We start from the raw sequence: 12,875 nt of genomic DNA, 5'->3' as shown, positions 1-12,875 counted from the left end.
GTTTAGTCCAATTTAATATTTTCTATCACACTACAAAAAATAAGAGTTAAAATTACTTTGAAAAATAAGTAAATATCTAGAGAACCCATGCATAAAATTGTGATCTAAGTGTAACCAATATTAACTTACAAGCTGATATAATTTTCCTCTGAATGAAGTAACTGATTATCACCCCACTCCAGTTCCAGCCATCAGGGGACCCACAAAAAGAATTTTATATGGTTGTTATTTAGGATGATACCATATAAGTAGTCTCTTCAGGTCTCATGAAAATTTCACCATTTTTGTGTGATGTCACAAGGAAGAGAGGTTTAACATACATAGGTGGCAAATAATAGATTTTTAGATTTAATTATATATGACATGTACATTCAGGCAATCTTTTCTTTTTAGTCTAGCAATTCTTCCTTCTGTATTACTTTTTAAAAATTATTTGTAAACAGCTGGTACCATGGGTACTGAATCCAGCTTTACTTAATCTTGCTGTCTTTGCAGCAGTCCAAAGATACTTTGGAAATTATTGGTTTATTTTCTAAAAATAAAGCAAATGATCTCATTTGGGGAGCCAGCTTCTTCTTGAATGATATTTTACAATTAGATGGCTTTTTTTTTTTTTTTTTTTTTTTTAAATTTTTTTTTTCAACGTTTTTTATTTATTTTTGGGACAGAGAGAGACAGAGCATGAACGGGGGAGGGGCAGAGAGAGAGGGAGACACAGAATCGGAAACAGGCTCCAGGCTCCGAGCCATCAGCCCAGAGCCTGACGCGGGGCTCGAACTCACGGACCGCGAGATCGTGACCTGGCTGAAGTCGGACGCTTAACCGACTGCGCCACCCAGGCGCCCCTACAATTAGATGGCTTAAAACAACTCTGTTTGGCTTTTTAATAACAAACGTGACAATCATGTGCAACAAAATTTATTCACTTATGGAATAATAATAATAATGATAATAATAATATTTATAGCTAACACTTATAGAATGCTACTGGCATTGTTCTAAGTGCCATATATATATATATATTCATTTAATCCTCACAACCCTATGAGATAAGATACTAATATTATCCCCATTTTATCCATGAGGGATCTATAATAACTTTAATACATATCTAAATTCAACTTTGGAATAGTAAGTCATGTTTGACAGGGTTTATCAGCAAGACTAGGAAGCTGGCCAGTTAAAGCAGGAAACAAACAGAAGAAAGGGAAGTAGTAGCAGAAGCTGTTTAGAGGTTTCCTGAATCTTACTCTATTCTCTTAACAGAATTCAAACAAACAAAATAGTGAGTCAATTCTTTTAAGCTGTTAGGCAAAGGAGAATTATTTTCTACTTAGCTTTAGGTCAACAAATAATAACCTTTTAGTTCTGGTGAATGGCAAAATCTGGAACTTATACATATGTTACATTATGATCTTGAAATATTAGCCTTTTTTAATCTTCAAAAGAACACAGGAACTCTAGTTAGATTGTTCTTCTAGTTAGAACAGAAACAAAATGCATAAATTCCATTTTTTCCTTTGGATGGTTCATATCTGCTTAATGGCTATGGGACTACAATCTCTTGTGGGATAGCTGCACTTATCTACTGGCAAAGAGGAGTCTAAGAGTAGCTCTGACAATCCAGCCACCCATTACTCTGGAGATTATCTATTTGTGGTTATTTTAGTGGACTGTTGTATGTGTATAAAATGTTTTTATAGGGACAGATTTTGTTTTACATGATGATATAATTTAACAAGTAAATAATCTAATGGAAACAGTAATTAACTCCAATTCATAGTAGCTCAGTTGTATTTGATTAAAGAAACATTAACTGAAGATTAAAAAATATTATATATGATGAAGAAAGGAATCAAATTAAAGTATGAATGACTCAAACTTTAATTCTATTTATAGTACTTTTAATTTGCTGTCTATAACTTTTTCATGGTTTTCACAAAGAAGGGGTTAAATTGCATCAGACTCTAAGTCCTTCTAAATGTTAGGACTAACGTGTCCATTTTTACTAGCTCATGCATGGAAGCAGAAACTCTAGAAAATAATATATTACTAGGTTTGCTTTCCATATTTGTTAAGTATACTATAAAGCATTTAAGCCTTTAAAAATGAAAGAAATTTACAAAGAATTTTCATAGGAAAATTAGAGAAGCTAAGAGAAAAGCTAGGAGGAAAATAACAACTGGATTTGTCAATAGCTTGGAAGTGGAGAGAAAGGAAACAGTCAAAACTGATAACCAGTTATATCTAAGAGGTCACACAATATTCAGGTTTATGTCATTGACAAGTCACTGGAAAGGTTAGGCAGGGCTGATATTCGTTACCTCTCCTCCAAAAGTTGATGTTCCTTTTCCTGAATACTGTATATTATTACTTTGACTCTTCAAATTTTAGTGACAGGTAATGTTAAGTAGTAATAAAAGCCCTCTAAATAATTTGCAATTGTCTGAACTTTTTTTTTTTTTTAAGGCGATACTTAACCGATTTACACATGATAGCCTTCTCCAGGTTCTTTCGGTTGAAGAGCAGATAGAAAAAACTTAAACATGAGCGAGACTCTGACATGCCAAAGGTCACAATAGCCTGTAGGGTACAGATTTCCTATTAATCTAGTGCAATATTTTAAGATTCATTAGATTACTAATGCACCTAGTTAATGCACCTGACGCACACCTTTCCTGGTTCATAAAAATCATCCCCATTAACTTTTGTGGATCTATGCATTTAAACCTAATTGTTTCAAGAAACAGTCTAAAAACCTTTTGTCGTGAAGTGCATAGGTAGGCTCAGAGAAAAACTCAAGAGTTTATCAGATCCTTGGCTCTTTTCCCACAGACCAAATAGGATAAACAATAGATACTAGGCTGAAACGATTTAGAGAACCAGAACTCAGATGCTTCTATTTTAAAATGATGAAGCAGCTTTTAGAATACAAAAGTATCTACAATTATGCTTTCCAGCAAACTAGTGTCAAGGGAATCCTTGCTGTTCAAAAATATTTTTGAGATACCAGTGTACATTAAAAAAATAATTTTTAAAAAGGAAAGCAGTCGTATTCTGGAATTTCTCTCGCTCTTCGCCCTCCCCCGATCTCCAACCTTCCAAATGGCTAAGTCGCATAGCTGAAAGGATTTTGCTCATTTTTTCCAAAACACTTCACATCTGGGGAGTGGCCAACCATGGAAAGTTTCAAGTAAATGTAACATTTGGGAGAGAGACGAGGTTCGTCTGGGGCTGCCTTTCCTGGACCGCGGCCCTCAGAGGTGTCTCCTCACGTCCTCACCGGATAGCCCGGGCCAGCTGCAAGCTTGGACCAGCCAAGCTCCGACGGCTCGGCCAGACGCCAGCTCCGGCCAATCCGACTGGCTCCCGGCCACTCGGCTGCAGGGGCTCTTGCCGGTCAGTCTCCCCGACAGTTCGAGGCCCCAGAGTCCAGGAGCCAATCTGCTTCGTAAGTGACGAGACCCCTGACTCCTCAGTTTCCAACTAGGGCAGCCTCGCGGTTGGCAAAGCGAGAGGGAAGCGGCTACGCTAGAGCCCCTCCTGGCTCCCACGCCTCACACGTCAGTTCGGTTCCTCTCCCCGCCCCCTGCCAATCTCCACCCCGGCTCTCCGCGCACCCTGCGCGGAGAGAAATTTGACTGCTACAGTCACCAATCAGGAGAGAGGTCGAGAATCTGAGCCAATCGTAGCAGGGGAAGGAGGGAGGACGCGGGCGTCCTCCCGCCCCCGAGAGGGTGAGCGCGGAATGTCTCTGGCCCTCCCCTGCGCTTCAGCCTCAGTGCGGAATCCTCGGCGGCGTGAGGTGAAGCGGCGGCGGGCAGCCTCCTGAGCAGCAGCGGAGGCTGCGGGAACCGGAGTCCAAACCACACCCACGTCGCTGCTCCTATCCACTTCTGCCCTCTCGGTGTCCCACCGGAGACTGCGTTTCCAGAGGAGAGCGGCCGCCCACGCCCCGAGCATCCTCCCTAGTCTAGCGGGCGCTGACAGACCCGGCGGCATGATGCGACTGCGAGGCTCGGCGATGCTGCGGGACCTGTTCCTGCGGCCTCCCGCCGCTTCCTGCGCAGCTCTGAGGCGGGCACAGCCCCTCGTCACACTGTGCCGGCGTCCCCGAGGCGGGGGACAGGGGGCCGCGGGCCCAGCGGCCGCCGCGCGGCTTTACCCGTGGTGGGGCGGGGGCGGCCGGCCGGCGGGGCCCCTCGCGCGGGGACTGTCTAGCTCCCCTTCGGAGATCCTGCAGGAGCTGGGCAAGGGGGGCACGCAGCAGCAGCAGTCTGGGGCGTCGCCGCCCGCGGCCCCATCGGCTCCCAGCCCCAAGGACGGCCCCGGGGAGACGGATGCGTTCGGCAACAGTGAGGGCAAGGAGCTGGTGGCCTCGGGCGAAAAGTGAGTGTCTCCGCTAGGCGGAAGAGGCCTCCCCCGCGTGGGGCCCGGAATCGGGCCCGGGAGGGGCCTGCGGTGGGGCGGGATGGGAGCGGAGGTTCGAGAAAGAGAAAGAAAGAGATGCCGGGCGGCCTGCGCAGTCTGCGCCATGTGATTAGGTCCGGCCCCGCCCGCGCCTTCCCCGTCGGCGCCCCTCCGCTCGGCCCCCACTTCCCTTCCCCGCCCCTGGCGCGGGCCGCCCGGGAGGAGCCGCGGAGGGGCCGGAGCGGCGGGCCTGGGCCATTCCGCCCCCGCCCCCCCCCCCCCCCCCGGCCCGGTCCTTTGGGGCTGCGGCTGCCTGGCCCGCGCCGCGTGCTCTGCTCCCCGGCTCTGGGCTGCAGCTCCTGGCCGCCTGCCCAGCTCTCCGTGGGTGATGCCACACGAACATCTCCACCGAGTGACATTTAGGAGTCGGGTGTTTAGCATACACTGCGCCTTCCTGACTCGTCATTTTTCAGGCTCAGGTTTCTTTCTCTCTAAGCCTGCCCTCCTTCGATCGCTCTGCCACTATCTCTTTAGAAGCCTAACGTGGCAGAATATTCTTAATATTTCTGGAGTGGCTTTCAGGCGTGGTGTCGAGCCATCTGGGGCACCGGAAATAATGTTTTCGAAAGGAGATTAAGGAGGAAGAGAGTCATGTGGCCGAGAAGGGGCACGCAGTACAAGACTACCTGTTTGCACTGGGGACCAGCTTTGGCCTGTCTAATGTCTTCCATGAGATGGGCGAATTTTTTAAAATAATCAAAATAGCCAAGATGAAACGTGACTGGTAAAACACTAGGAAAAATCCGAGTTACGTAGTTTTTGTGATTTAAATACTGATAGAATGTTAAGTCATCTATGCCACACAGCATTTTTGACTTAAAACTAAATTGGTTTTTCTTAACAAATGGGAAGCAATTTCTTGGTTATTTTGTCTTGTATAATATAAATGGACCCCAACTTTGTTTTCCCAGTATGGGTAAAAATATAACCTGTATGCTTTCTTTATATGCTACCATTTTGCTGACGTTGTACTGACATTATGTGACCCGTTTTGCCACCCTGTCACTCACATTACTGTCTTCAGCTTCAGATCACCTTAAGTCAAACTGAAAGTGTGGTGTGATTTTTATACTGAATCACAGGTCTGCTTAATGTTTCCTGTAATTGAAGTTGGCACCTTCCTAAAACATTCCAAGCTTAAGTTTTCCCAGACTGAAAAATGTTATTTTAATGATGGGCAAAATTTGTGGTATTCTGTGATAATGGCTTTGTGTCACAAAGTCTTAGGAGCATATAGGTAGGTCATTTAACATCTTTAGTTAGATGATTTAAATCCCTTCAAGGTCTGAAAAGCTAGACTTTTGTTAAATTTCTATCTCTCGTGTTTTTTAGGGTCTAGAATGTGTATGCTTAATCTCATCTGGTACTCACTTGTACCTTATCATCTGGTTTACCAGGCATGAAACTAGTTTAAATACCTGAGCCCAGGGTTACAGAATTACGAAGTGCAATTGCTAGCATTTAAAAGTTGTCCTTGAAGGCTATGGGATGGGAATTGTTTTCTATTGAAAATGTCTTCCAGTTTGTGTCTTTTCAGTGGCACTAGTGCCCTTTTTTTTCCTTCTTGTCAGATAGGAAATTTAAGCTCACAAGAACTTTCTAGCTTCATTTCCTTCCAAATAAGAAATCGTCTCTCAGCAGTAACTTTGGAAACACTATTTTGGTTAATACTTACTGACAACGATACATAAAAAAAGGTCCTGTACTGTACCCCAACCACCAAAGAAAATCAGTCTAGGGAGGGAATCCTTCAAGAACATTTGCTCAGCTGACCTGGGAATTTGAATGGCCAATAAGACAATCTTGTTTACCTTAGTTCAAAGGAGTTTCTTTTTCTGCCACTGAAGTTTGGAATAATAGCTAGACTGGCTCAGGAGCAATCCAAGTACTATATATGATAATCCTGAGAGCTTTGAATCAAGGATTTCAAGAGTGAACCCCAGCTGTCTTGAATTCATACATACGCTTGAAGAGCACTGGCCTCAAGATTGTTAAGACATTTTTAATCTTTTTAAAGATTCTATTTCCTGAATGATCTGGTTTCCAAATGTAGTTTTCCTCTTTTGACTCCTTCCATTTTGCCTTTGTGTAATAAACATTTCTCTCATTCTGGGAGGTAAGCTTCCAGTTGATCCTGTTATCCTTTCTAATGCTCAGCTTCCAAAATATAGTTCATCCCTCAGTCAGCAAGCCACCCGGAATGCCAGCACTCACGACTCTGCCAGGTTTTATGGAAGATTATTAAAAGAAATAACCATGTGAAATTAAATGAGTTAACATTTTGTAAAAGGCTTAGGACAACAATTTGGTATGTGTTAAAATAGTATATAAGTGTTTATTAAATAAGAATAAAATTGCTTCATCATCATGTTGTAAAACATGACAAGGACATTAGCCTTTGAATTTTAGGCTCATACATGAGAAATTTCTTTTTGTTTTTTTAGTTTCCAGAAAAAATTTCTCTTGAAAAATTATTGTACTTCTATTTGATTTGTACTGTTTGTCTTTTTGGCCTACTTACTAGTAAGCTTAGAGAATTTAATACTTAACCATAGCAATTTTATTAATTAACATAGCTAACATATTTGCTTTTCCTCCTTTCCTTGGTCTGACTATATTTTATTAACCTTACTATATTATATTTTGGAAAGAGGTGGAATATAAGCAAGTTACCTACTTACCTTTTTTCCATAGTCAGATTCTTTGAACCAGTGTCATCCTAGGCTATGCCATCTCCTTCAACCAACTTCAGTCTGGTTTAGATTCCTGGTTTAACTTAAGATTTTACTACTGTCTTAAATACCCTATAGAAAATATGATTTTTGCTTAGTTTTCCCTGTAGTGCACTTACTTAATTTTGTTGCTATCATTTTATCATTTTGAAAATCCACTTGGCTGTCTTCATTTTTTAAATTGTCCTCTTTGCTTTCCTGGCACTTTTTGGGTTTGCTCACTGAGTAAACCCTGAGGCTAAGGTCTTTGCTTCTTTCCCACTTGTCTGCCTTCTCCACAGCATGTGCCTTCTCTCAACTTTGCCTCTCATGATAATATTTCATCTCTCATCCAAACTCTTCTCACGTGTATGTCCATGTATTTGATGACCCAAATTAAAAGTCTGTACCCCCATATCCATTCTTTTGTCTCATTTCAGTCTTTTGAGATTGTTTATAGAGTTTTAATTTCAAACTACCATTCTCTTTCTAAAATACCAATACAGACTGGAATGAGCATTATATCAAAATCACAAATCATGCTGTAGCATTCAATATTCTTGATGAACCTTTATGCCGAATGTTTGCCCAGCATGGACATTTTACCTCACTGTTTCTTCTCCATCAAGCATGCCATGCTTCACTTCTATGAAGCTTGTGTGTATCCTATAGTGAAGAGTCCCTGAAAAGAATTGCCAGGTTGGGATGAGGGACATTTTTGTTACCTTTTGTTTAAGCATTTTATTATTTAGTTAGGAGGGAAAATGATACAACCGAGGACTAGGCTTGGAAATATCAGCACATGTATGCTCTTTAGTAAAAGGGTAATTCATATAGGGTACAATATTGACAATACAGGATACAGTATTCCATTAAAACAGTGAGATCATTTTTTCCCTATCAGATTGGCAGATGTTAAATTAAATCAAGTGATGCGGAGGGTGTGGGGAATAGGAACTCTTACATTGCTAGTGGAAGTATAAATTAGTTCAGCTATTTTGGAAGGTGGTTTGGTAGTATTTGTCAAAAACTGCATACCCATGATGAAGTAATTGAATGTTTGCTCATCTACGTGAAGTCATGGCATTTAAAAATATTTTTTGGATTAAATATGCATAATTAAAAATGTATTAAAAGTGAAAGGAAACATTTTTATACTGGCTTCAGATAGTATGACTTTTGGTAGGTCATTTTTTTTTAATATTTTAATTTTTAATTTTTTAGAGAGCGAGCAGGGGAGGGAGGCAGAGGAGGAGAGACAGAGAAAATCTTAAGCAGTCTCCACACTCAGCGCAGACCCCGACACAGGGCTCTATCCCATGACCCTGGGATCATGACCTGAGCTACCCAGGTGCCATTGTAGTTCATATTTATTAAATGGAAAGTGAGGGGCATAGAATCATTACATTTGTATGCTGTGAGAATTGAATCTCAAGATTAAATGCTTATGCATTGCAGCAAACATTGAATTGGTCTATAGAACAGTACTTGATAATGAAGTTGAGACAGTGTTTGGCAGGTATAATTTCAAAGTGAAAGAACGTCCGTGAAATAGGTGACAAATTTTGTCATTCTTTAATGCATTTCCTTTTAATGTGTAAAAGTGAATGTATTTACAGTTCACTTAAAATCAAGATTGAAAGTATATTTGAGGGATTCCTCAACACCTCTGATTTTATTTGTGATTTCTTCCATTAAAATTTTTTTCAGGTTACAGTTACCAGTGAGCTTTAGTTTAGTGGCCATTTGAAGCATACACCATAACATTTTTTGCTGCCTGATACTTCTATTAAACCACGGCTGTCTATTTAGTCATGGCTATATCTGTGGTGACCTGTAATTAACGAACTGCATGCTATTTAATAATTTTTAGATGAAGTTCACTGAAAGCATGAATTAGATCCTGAACTTTAGTTTCTGAGTTTTAGCTTCTTCTTTTCAGGCTTTACTGTTTACAAAGAAGTCTGCCTACTTCAAAATCAACTAACTCAGGAAATGACTACCACATTGAGTTCAATTTTTTTTATGAGGCGCTATGTAGGGAAAAGTAACAAGGGTTGGAAGGGCACTATTTTAGTCTGAAAAAAATAAATGTCACCTTGAAGAGAACTTTGTTGAAGATGTTTGTGGGTTTGAGTTTCAGAAAGTTACTTAAAATAAGTAAAAAGCTATACTTCTTCCTTGTGACTATGAAGTGAAGAAAAATTATGGCTGTAGAAACAAGGTCTAATTGTAGGATTTGCATTCTTTAAGGAGCACACTCTTTAATTCCTGTATAAGTCAAGGAGTTGCCTGTCTGCCTTTTCACCTTTTAAGTCATTTGCTAGGAAGAGTACTTAAGAAAGCTGAGTGAACAGATATATTTATAAAAATAATTGCTAATTATTGATATCTCTGAGGTAAATAGCTTTCAGGTAGAGATACTTAGGATTTTATCCTGGAATCTTTCTACTCAGGTATAAAATTGCTTTGCTTATGAAACATGGTGCATATAACTAATTACTGTACTTGTTACTTTTCTGGCCACTTACAACACAGTAGAAGCATGATAATGTGTTTTCTTGGCTTCCTTTGGGGAGTATTCTCTGGTTTGTATGTAACATTATTGCTTATTGCTTTCTAAATATACGTTTATAGTGAAAACACTAAAACGGAACTAACTTTAAAATGGAACTATTGGGGCGCCTGGGTGGCGCAGTCGGTTAAGCGTCCGACTTCAGCCAGGTCACGATCTCGCGGTCCGTGAGTTCGAGCCCCGCGTCAGGCTCTGGGCTGATGGCTCAGAGCCTGGAGCCTGTTTCCGATTCTGTGTCTCCCTCTCTCTCTGCCCCTCCCCCGTTCATGCTCTGTCTCTCTCTGTCCCAAAAATAAATAAAAAACGTTGGAAAAAAAAAATAAATAAATAAATAAAATGGAACTATTAATATTGCATAATGAACAATAAGTTGGTAGATTTCAAGATTTGAATATATGTATATGTGTGTGGGTGGGTTTTTTTGTTTTTTTTGCCTGTTAATTTCTACTACAGGCCTCTAAAGATTTTTAAATGGTCATCTTCATGAAGGTGTGAGTGACATAGGCACTTCCTTAAGATTCTTGGTGGGAGTTCTTAAGAGACAGAGAGAGAGAGAATCCAAGCAGGCTCTGCAGCTCATCACGGAGACTTGATGTGAGGCTCAGTCTCACAACCATGAGATCATGACCTGAGCTAAAATAAAGAGTTGGATGCCTAACTGACTGAGCCATCCAGGCACTCCAAGAGTACAGGCTTTTTAAGAACAGTTTTAAAACTGTGTGAAACTTTAAATATATTCATACATTTTTAGGAGTCTAGGCTAACAAACTTGAGTTGTAGGAAGATTTATTCATTAATACTTTTGGTACAGTACCCTACATATTAGAGAAGAATGGAAAAAAAACTTGTGTTCAACATTAGTGGAATGGTTGAGTAAATTATGATACATACATACATACATATGAGAGTCTCTTTTTCAGTCATTTAAAATGTATACAGACACTTTTGGGAGATGTAAGAAAATGTTAGGTCAAAAGTTAGAATATAAAATTTCTATGCAGTATGATCTCAAGTGATCCTTAAGCTTTTTTTTTTTTTTCCCTTAAGCTTTTAAAACATGCTTGGAAAAAGTATTTTGAGGAAAACAAATGATATCAGCAGTTGTGGTTTGTGAGAATGGACATTTTTTTCTCTGCCTCTTTAGAGTTTATTTTAAGATTTCTCATTATGAGTACAATTGACCCTTGAATAATGTGGATGTTAGGGGTGCCAGCCTCTTCTCACAGTCAAAAATTAGGTTACTTCCCCAAAACTTAACTACTGATAGCCCACTGTTGACTGGAAGCCTCACCAATAACAAACAGTCAATACATATTTTGTATGTTATATGTATTACAGACTATATTCTTACAATAAAGTGAGCAAGAGAAAATGTTATTAAAATCACAAGGAAAAGAAAATATATTATAGTACTATACTGTATTTATTGAGAAGAAGCCACATGTAAGTGTACCCACATGGTTCAAACGCTTGTTGTTCAAGGGACATCTGCATTTATAACTTCCATTATTAGAGGAACCACATCTGTTAATTTTAAAATTGTAAATATCTACTAGTCTGCTATTCTAATATACTGTTTCTGGTACATATAACAGGAAGTACCATTACATTAAAAAGTTAAAAAAAATGTACATGGATTTGTATAGCTCTTCTCAGCATTATCCAGTTATATTCACTATTTGCAAACATCAAACTTTTTCTGAACTATTCTTAGTGTAAATCTCCTTAGAAAATGTTGCATATTTTTTGCCACAGTAAAATATAATGAAGAGTTTAATGTTTCTTGTTCCATCTCGGATTTTACCATAAGGGAGCATTACTATAGTGATGTTCGCAGGCAAGTGTTGGCAAACTTTTTCTCTCTGAAGGGTCAAATAGTACATATTTTTGGCTTCACAGGCTATCTGGTCTGGGTTAATACTATTCAAATTAGCTGTTATTAGCAAAGCTGTCATGGATGGTTGGTAAATGCATAGGGACAGCTGTCTTGCAATAAAACTTTATTTACAAACACAGGTGGCACTGCTCTAGTTTGCTGTTAGTGGCCCCTGTACTAAACTGTATTTAGTTGTGTAATGTGTTCCCTCATATTATGATTAGTTCCACTTTGAATGAGTTTGTTCCTTTGTGGATTTTTGTATCTTGTATCTGTTGCTACATCTTGTTCTGTTCTTCCTGTCTCCACTTTGGCTATTTTCTCTTACTCTCCCCTTCTAGACCCAGTTCTCCTCAGCTTTTAAAAAAAATTGCAGTAAAAATACACATAACAAAATTTTTTATCTTAACTATCTTTAAGGGTATGGTTCAGTAGCATTAACTACTCTTTGAGTCTCTTTTTTTTTTTTTTTTTCTTTTTTAAAGAACTTAAGATAGTTAGACTTTAGGTATAAAATGTGTGTGTATAGGTCTTCTGTGTATATGTAGGTCCTGAGTGAATAAAGTTTATAGTCTTTAGTATGGGAATTTAGGAGGACCGTCTATTTTAGCAGCTCAAAAACTGAAAATTGGAGTTGAAAGTGACTTTAAAGACATCTAATTCCACTTCATTGTACGTAGTTTATAACTTGGCCACATATACTAACTGACCTAACTAAATGACTGAAGTTCATAAATATTAGGATTTATTTTGTCTTTTCATCTACCATTAGATTAATAAAATACTGTACTGAATTGATTACTTTCTAGGTACAATATTGGAAGAGACCTTAAAAACCCATCTCCCTAGTTGATTTTTTTTCTCTTCTGTTATACTCCTGCAAGTTGTTACTCATCTCTGAGTGAATACTTCCTTGACTAGAGTTCACTGCCTTGGAACATAGCACCTTCCATTTTCAGAGCTCTTTTGTTTTTGTGTAGCTGAAGTCTCCCTTTCATTAACCTACATATTTTACTTACTTCAAAGACATCATCTCTAGTATGGTATTAAAGTGGTTAACAGAAGTCACTGTATCTATTTTTACAACTAGATTGATGTATTAAAGGATACTTGACCGAAGGGATAGGTGGACTAACAGAGCTGGACATCAGGGACTTGGTCTGACCAGGTCCTCATCCTCCCCTCAAAGGCAAGCAGGCCGCCCCCTGGGCTGGACTTCTGAAGTTGTACATGTGGACAGTTT

At 39.7% G+C, this 12,875-nt stretch overlaps 1 protein-coding gene and 1 long non-coding RNA gene across 8 annotated transcripts in view; one reads left to right on the top strand and one right to left on the bottom strand.

Annotated features, from left to right (window-relative positions):
- Positions 1-3,418, bottom strand: part of LOC144617141 (uncharacterized) — a 72,120-nt gene extending 68,702 nt beyond the window's left edge. For both annotated transcript variants that reach the window (XR_013557219.2, XR_013557218.2), the window contains exon 1: positions 3,284-3,418. This is a non-coding gene — a long non-coding RNA (uncharacterized LOC144617141). The remainder of the gene's footprint in view (positions 1-3,283) is intronic.
- A 358-nt stretch (positions 3,419-3,776) lies between these two features.
- GLS (glutaminase) overlaps positions 3,777-12,875 on the top strand; it is an 83,283-nt gene continuing 74,184 nt past the window's right edge. For 2 of the 6 annotated variants that reach the window (XR_014138049.1, XM_081796355.1), the window contains exon 1: positions 3,777-4,389. Coding sequence is in view for 5 of the 6 variants with exons in the window: in XM_081796355.1 (XP_081652481.1) it covers positions 4,001-4,389 (389 nt within the window). In the remaining variant the exon portion in view is untranslated. The remainder of the gene's footprint in view (positions 4,390-12,875) is intronic. The other 4 variants (XM_060622438.2, XM_081796357.1, XM_060622440.3 and 1 more) reach the window with 2 other exon arrangements.

The sequence above is a fragment of the Panthera onca genome, chromosome C1, assembly GCF_046562875.1.
Source record: "Panthera onca isolate mPanOnc1 chromosome C1, mPanOnc1 haplotype 2, whole genome shotgun sequence".
NCBI lineage: Eukaryota > Metazoa > Chordata > Mammalia > Carnivora > Felidae > Panthera > Panthera onca.
Note: the sequence above shows the minus strand (reverse complement) of the source record. Positions and strands in the feature narration are given on the sequence as shown.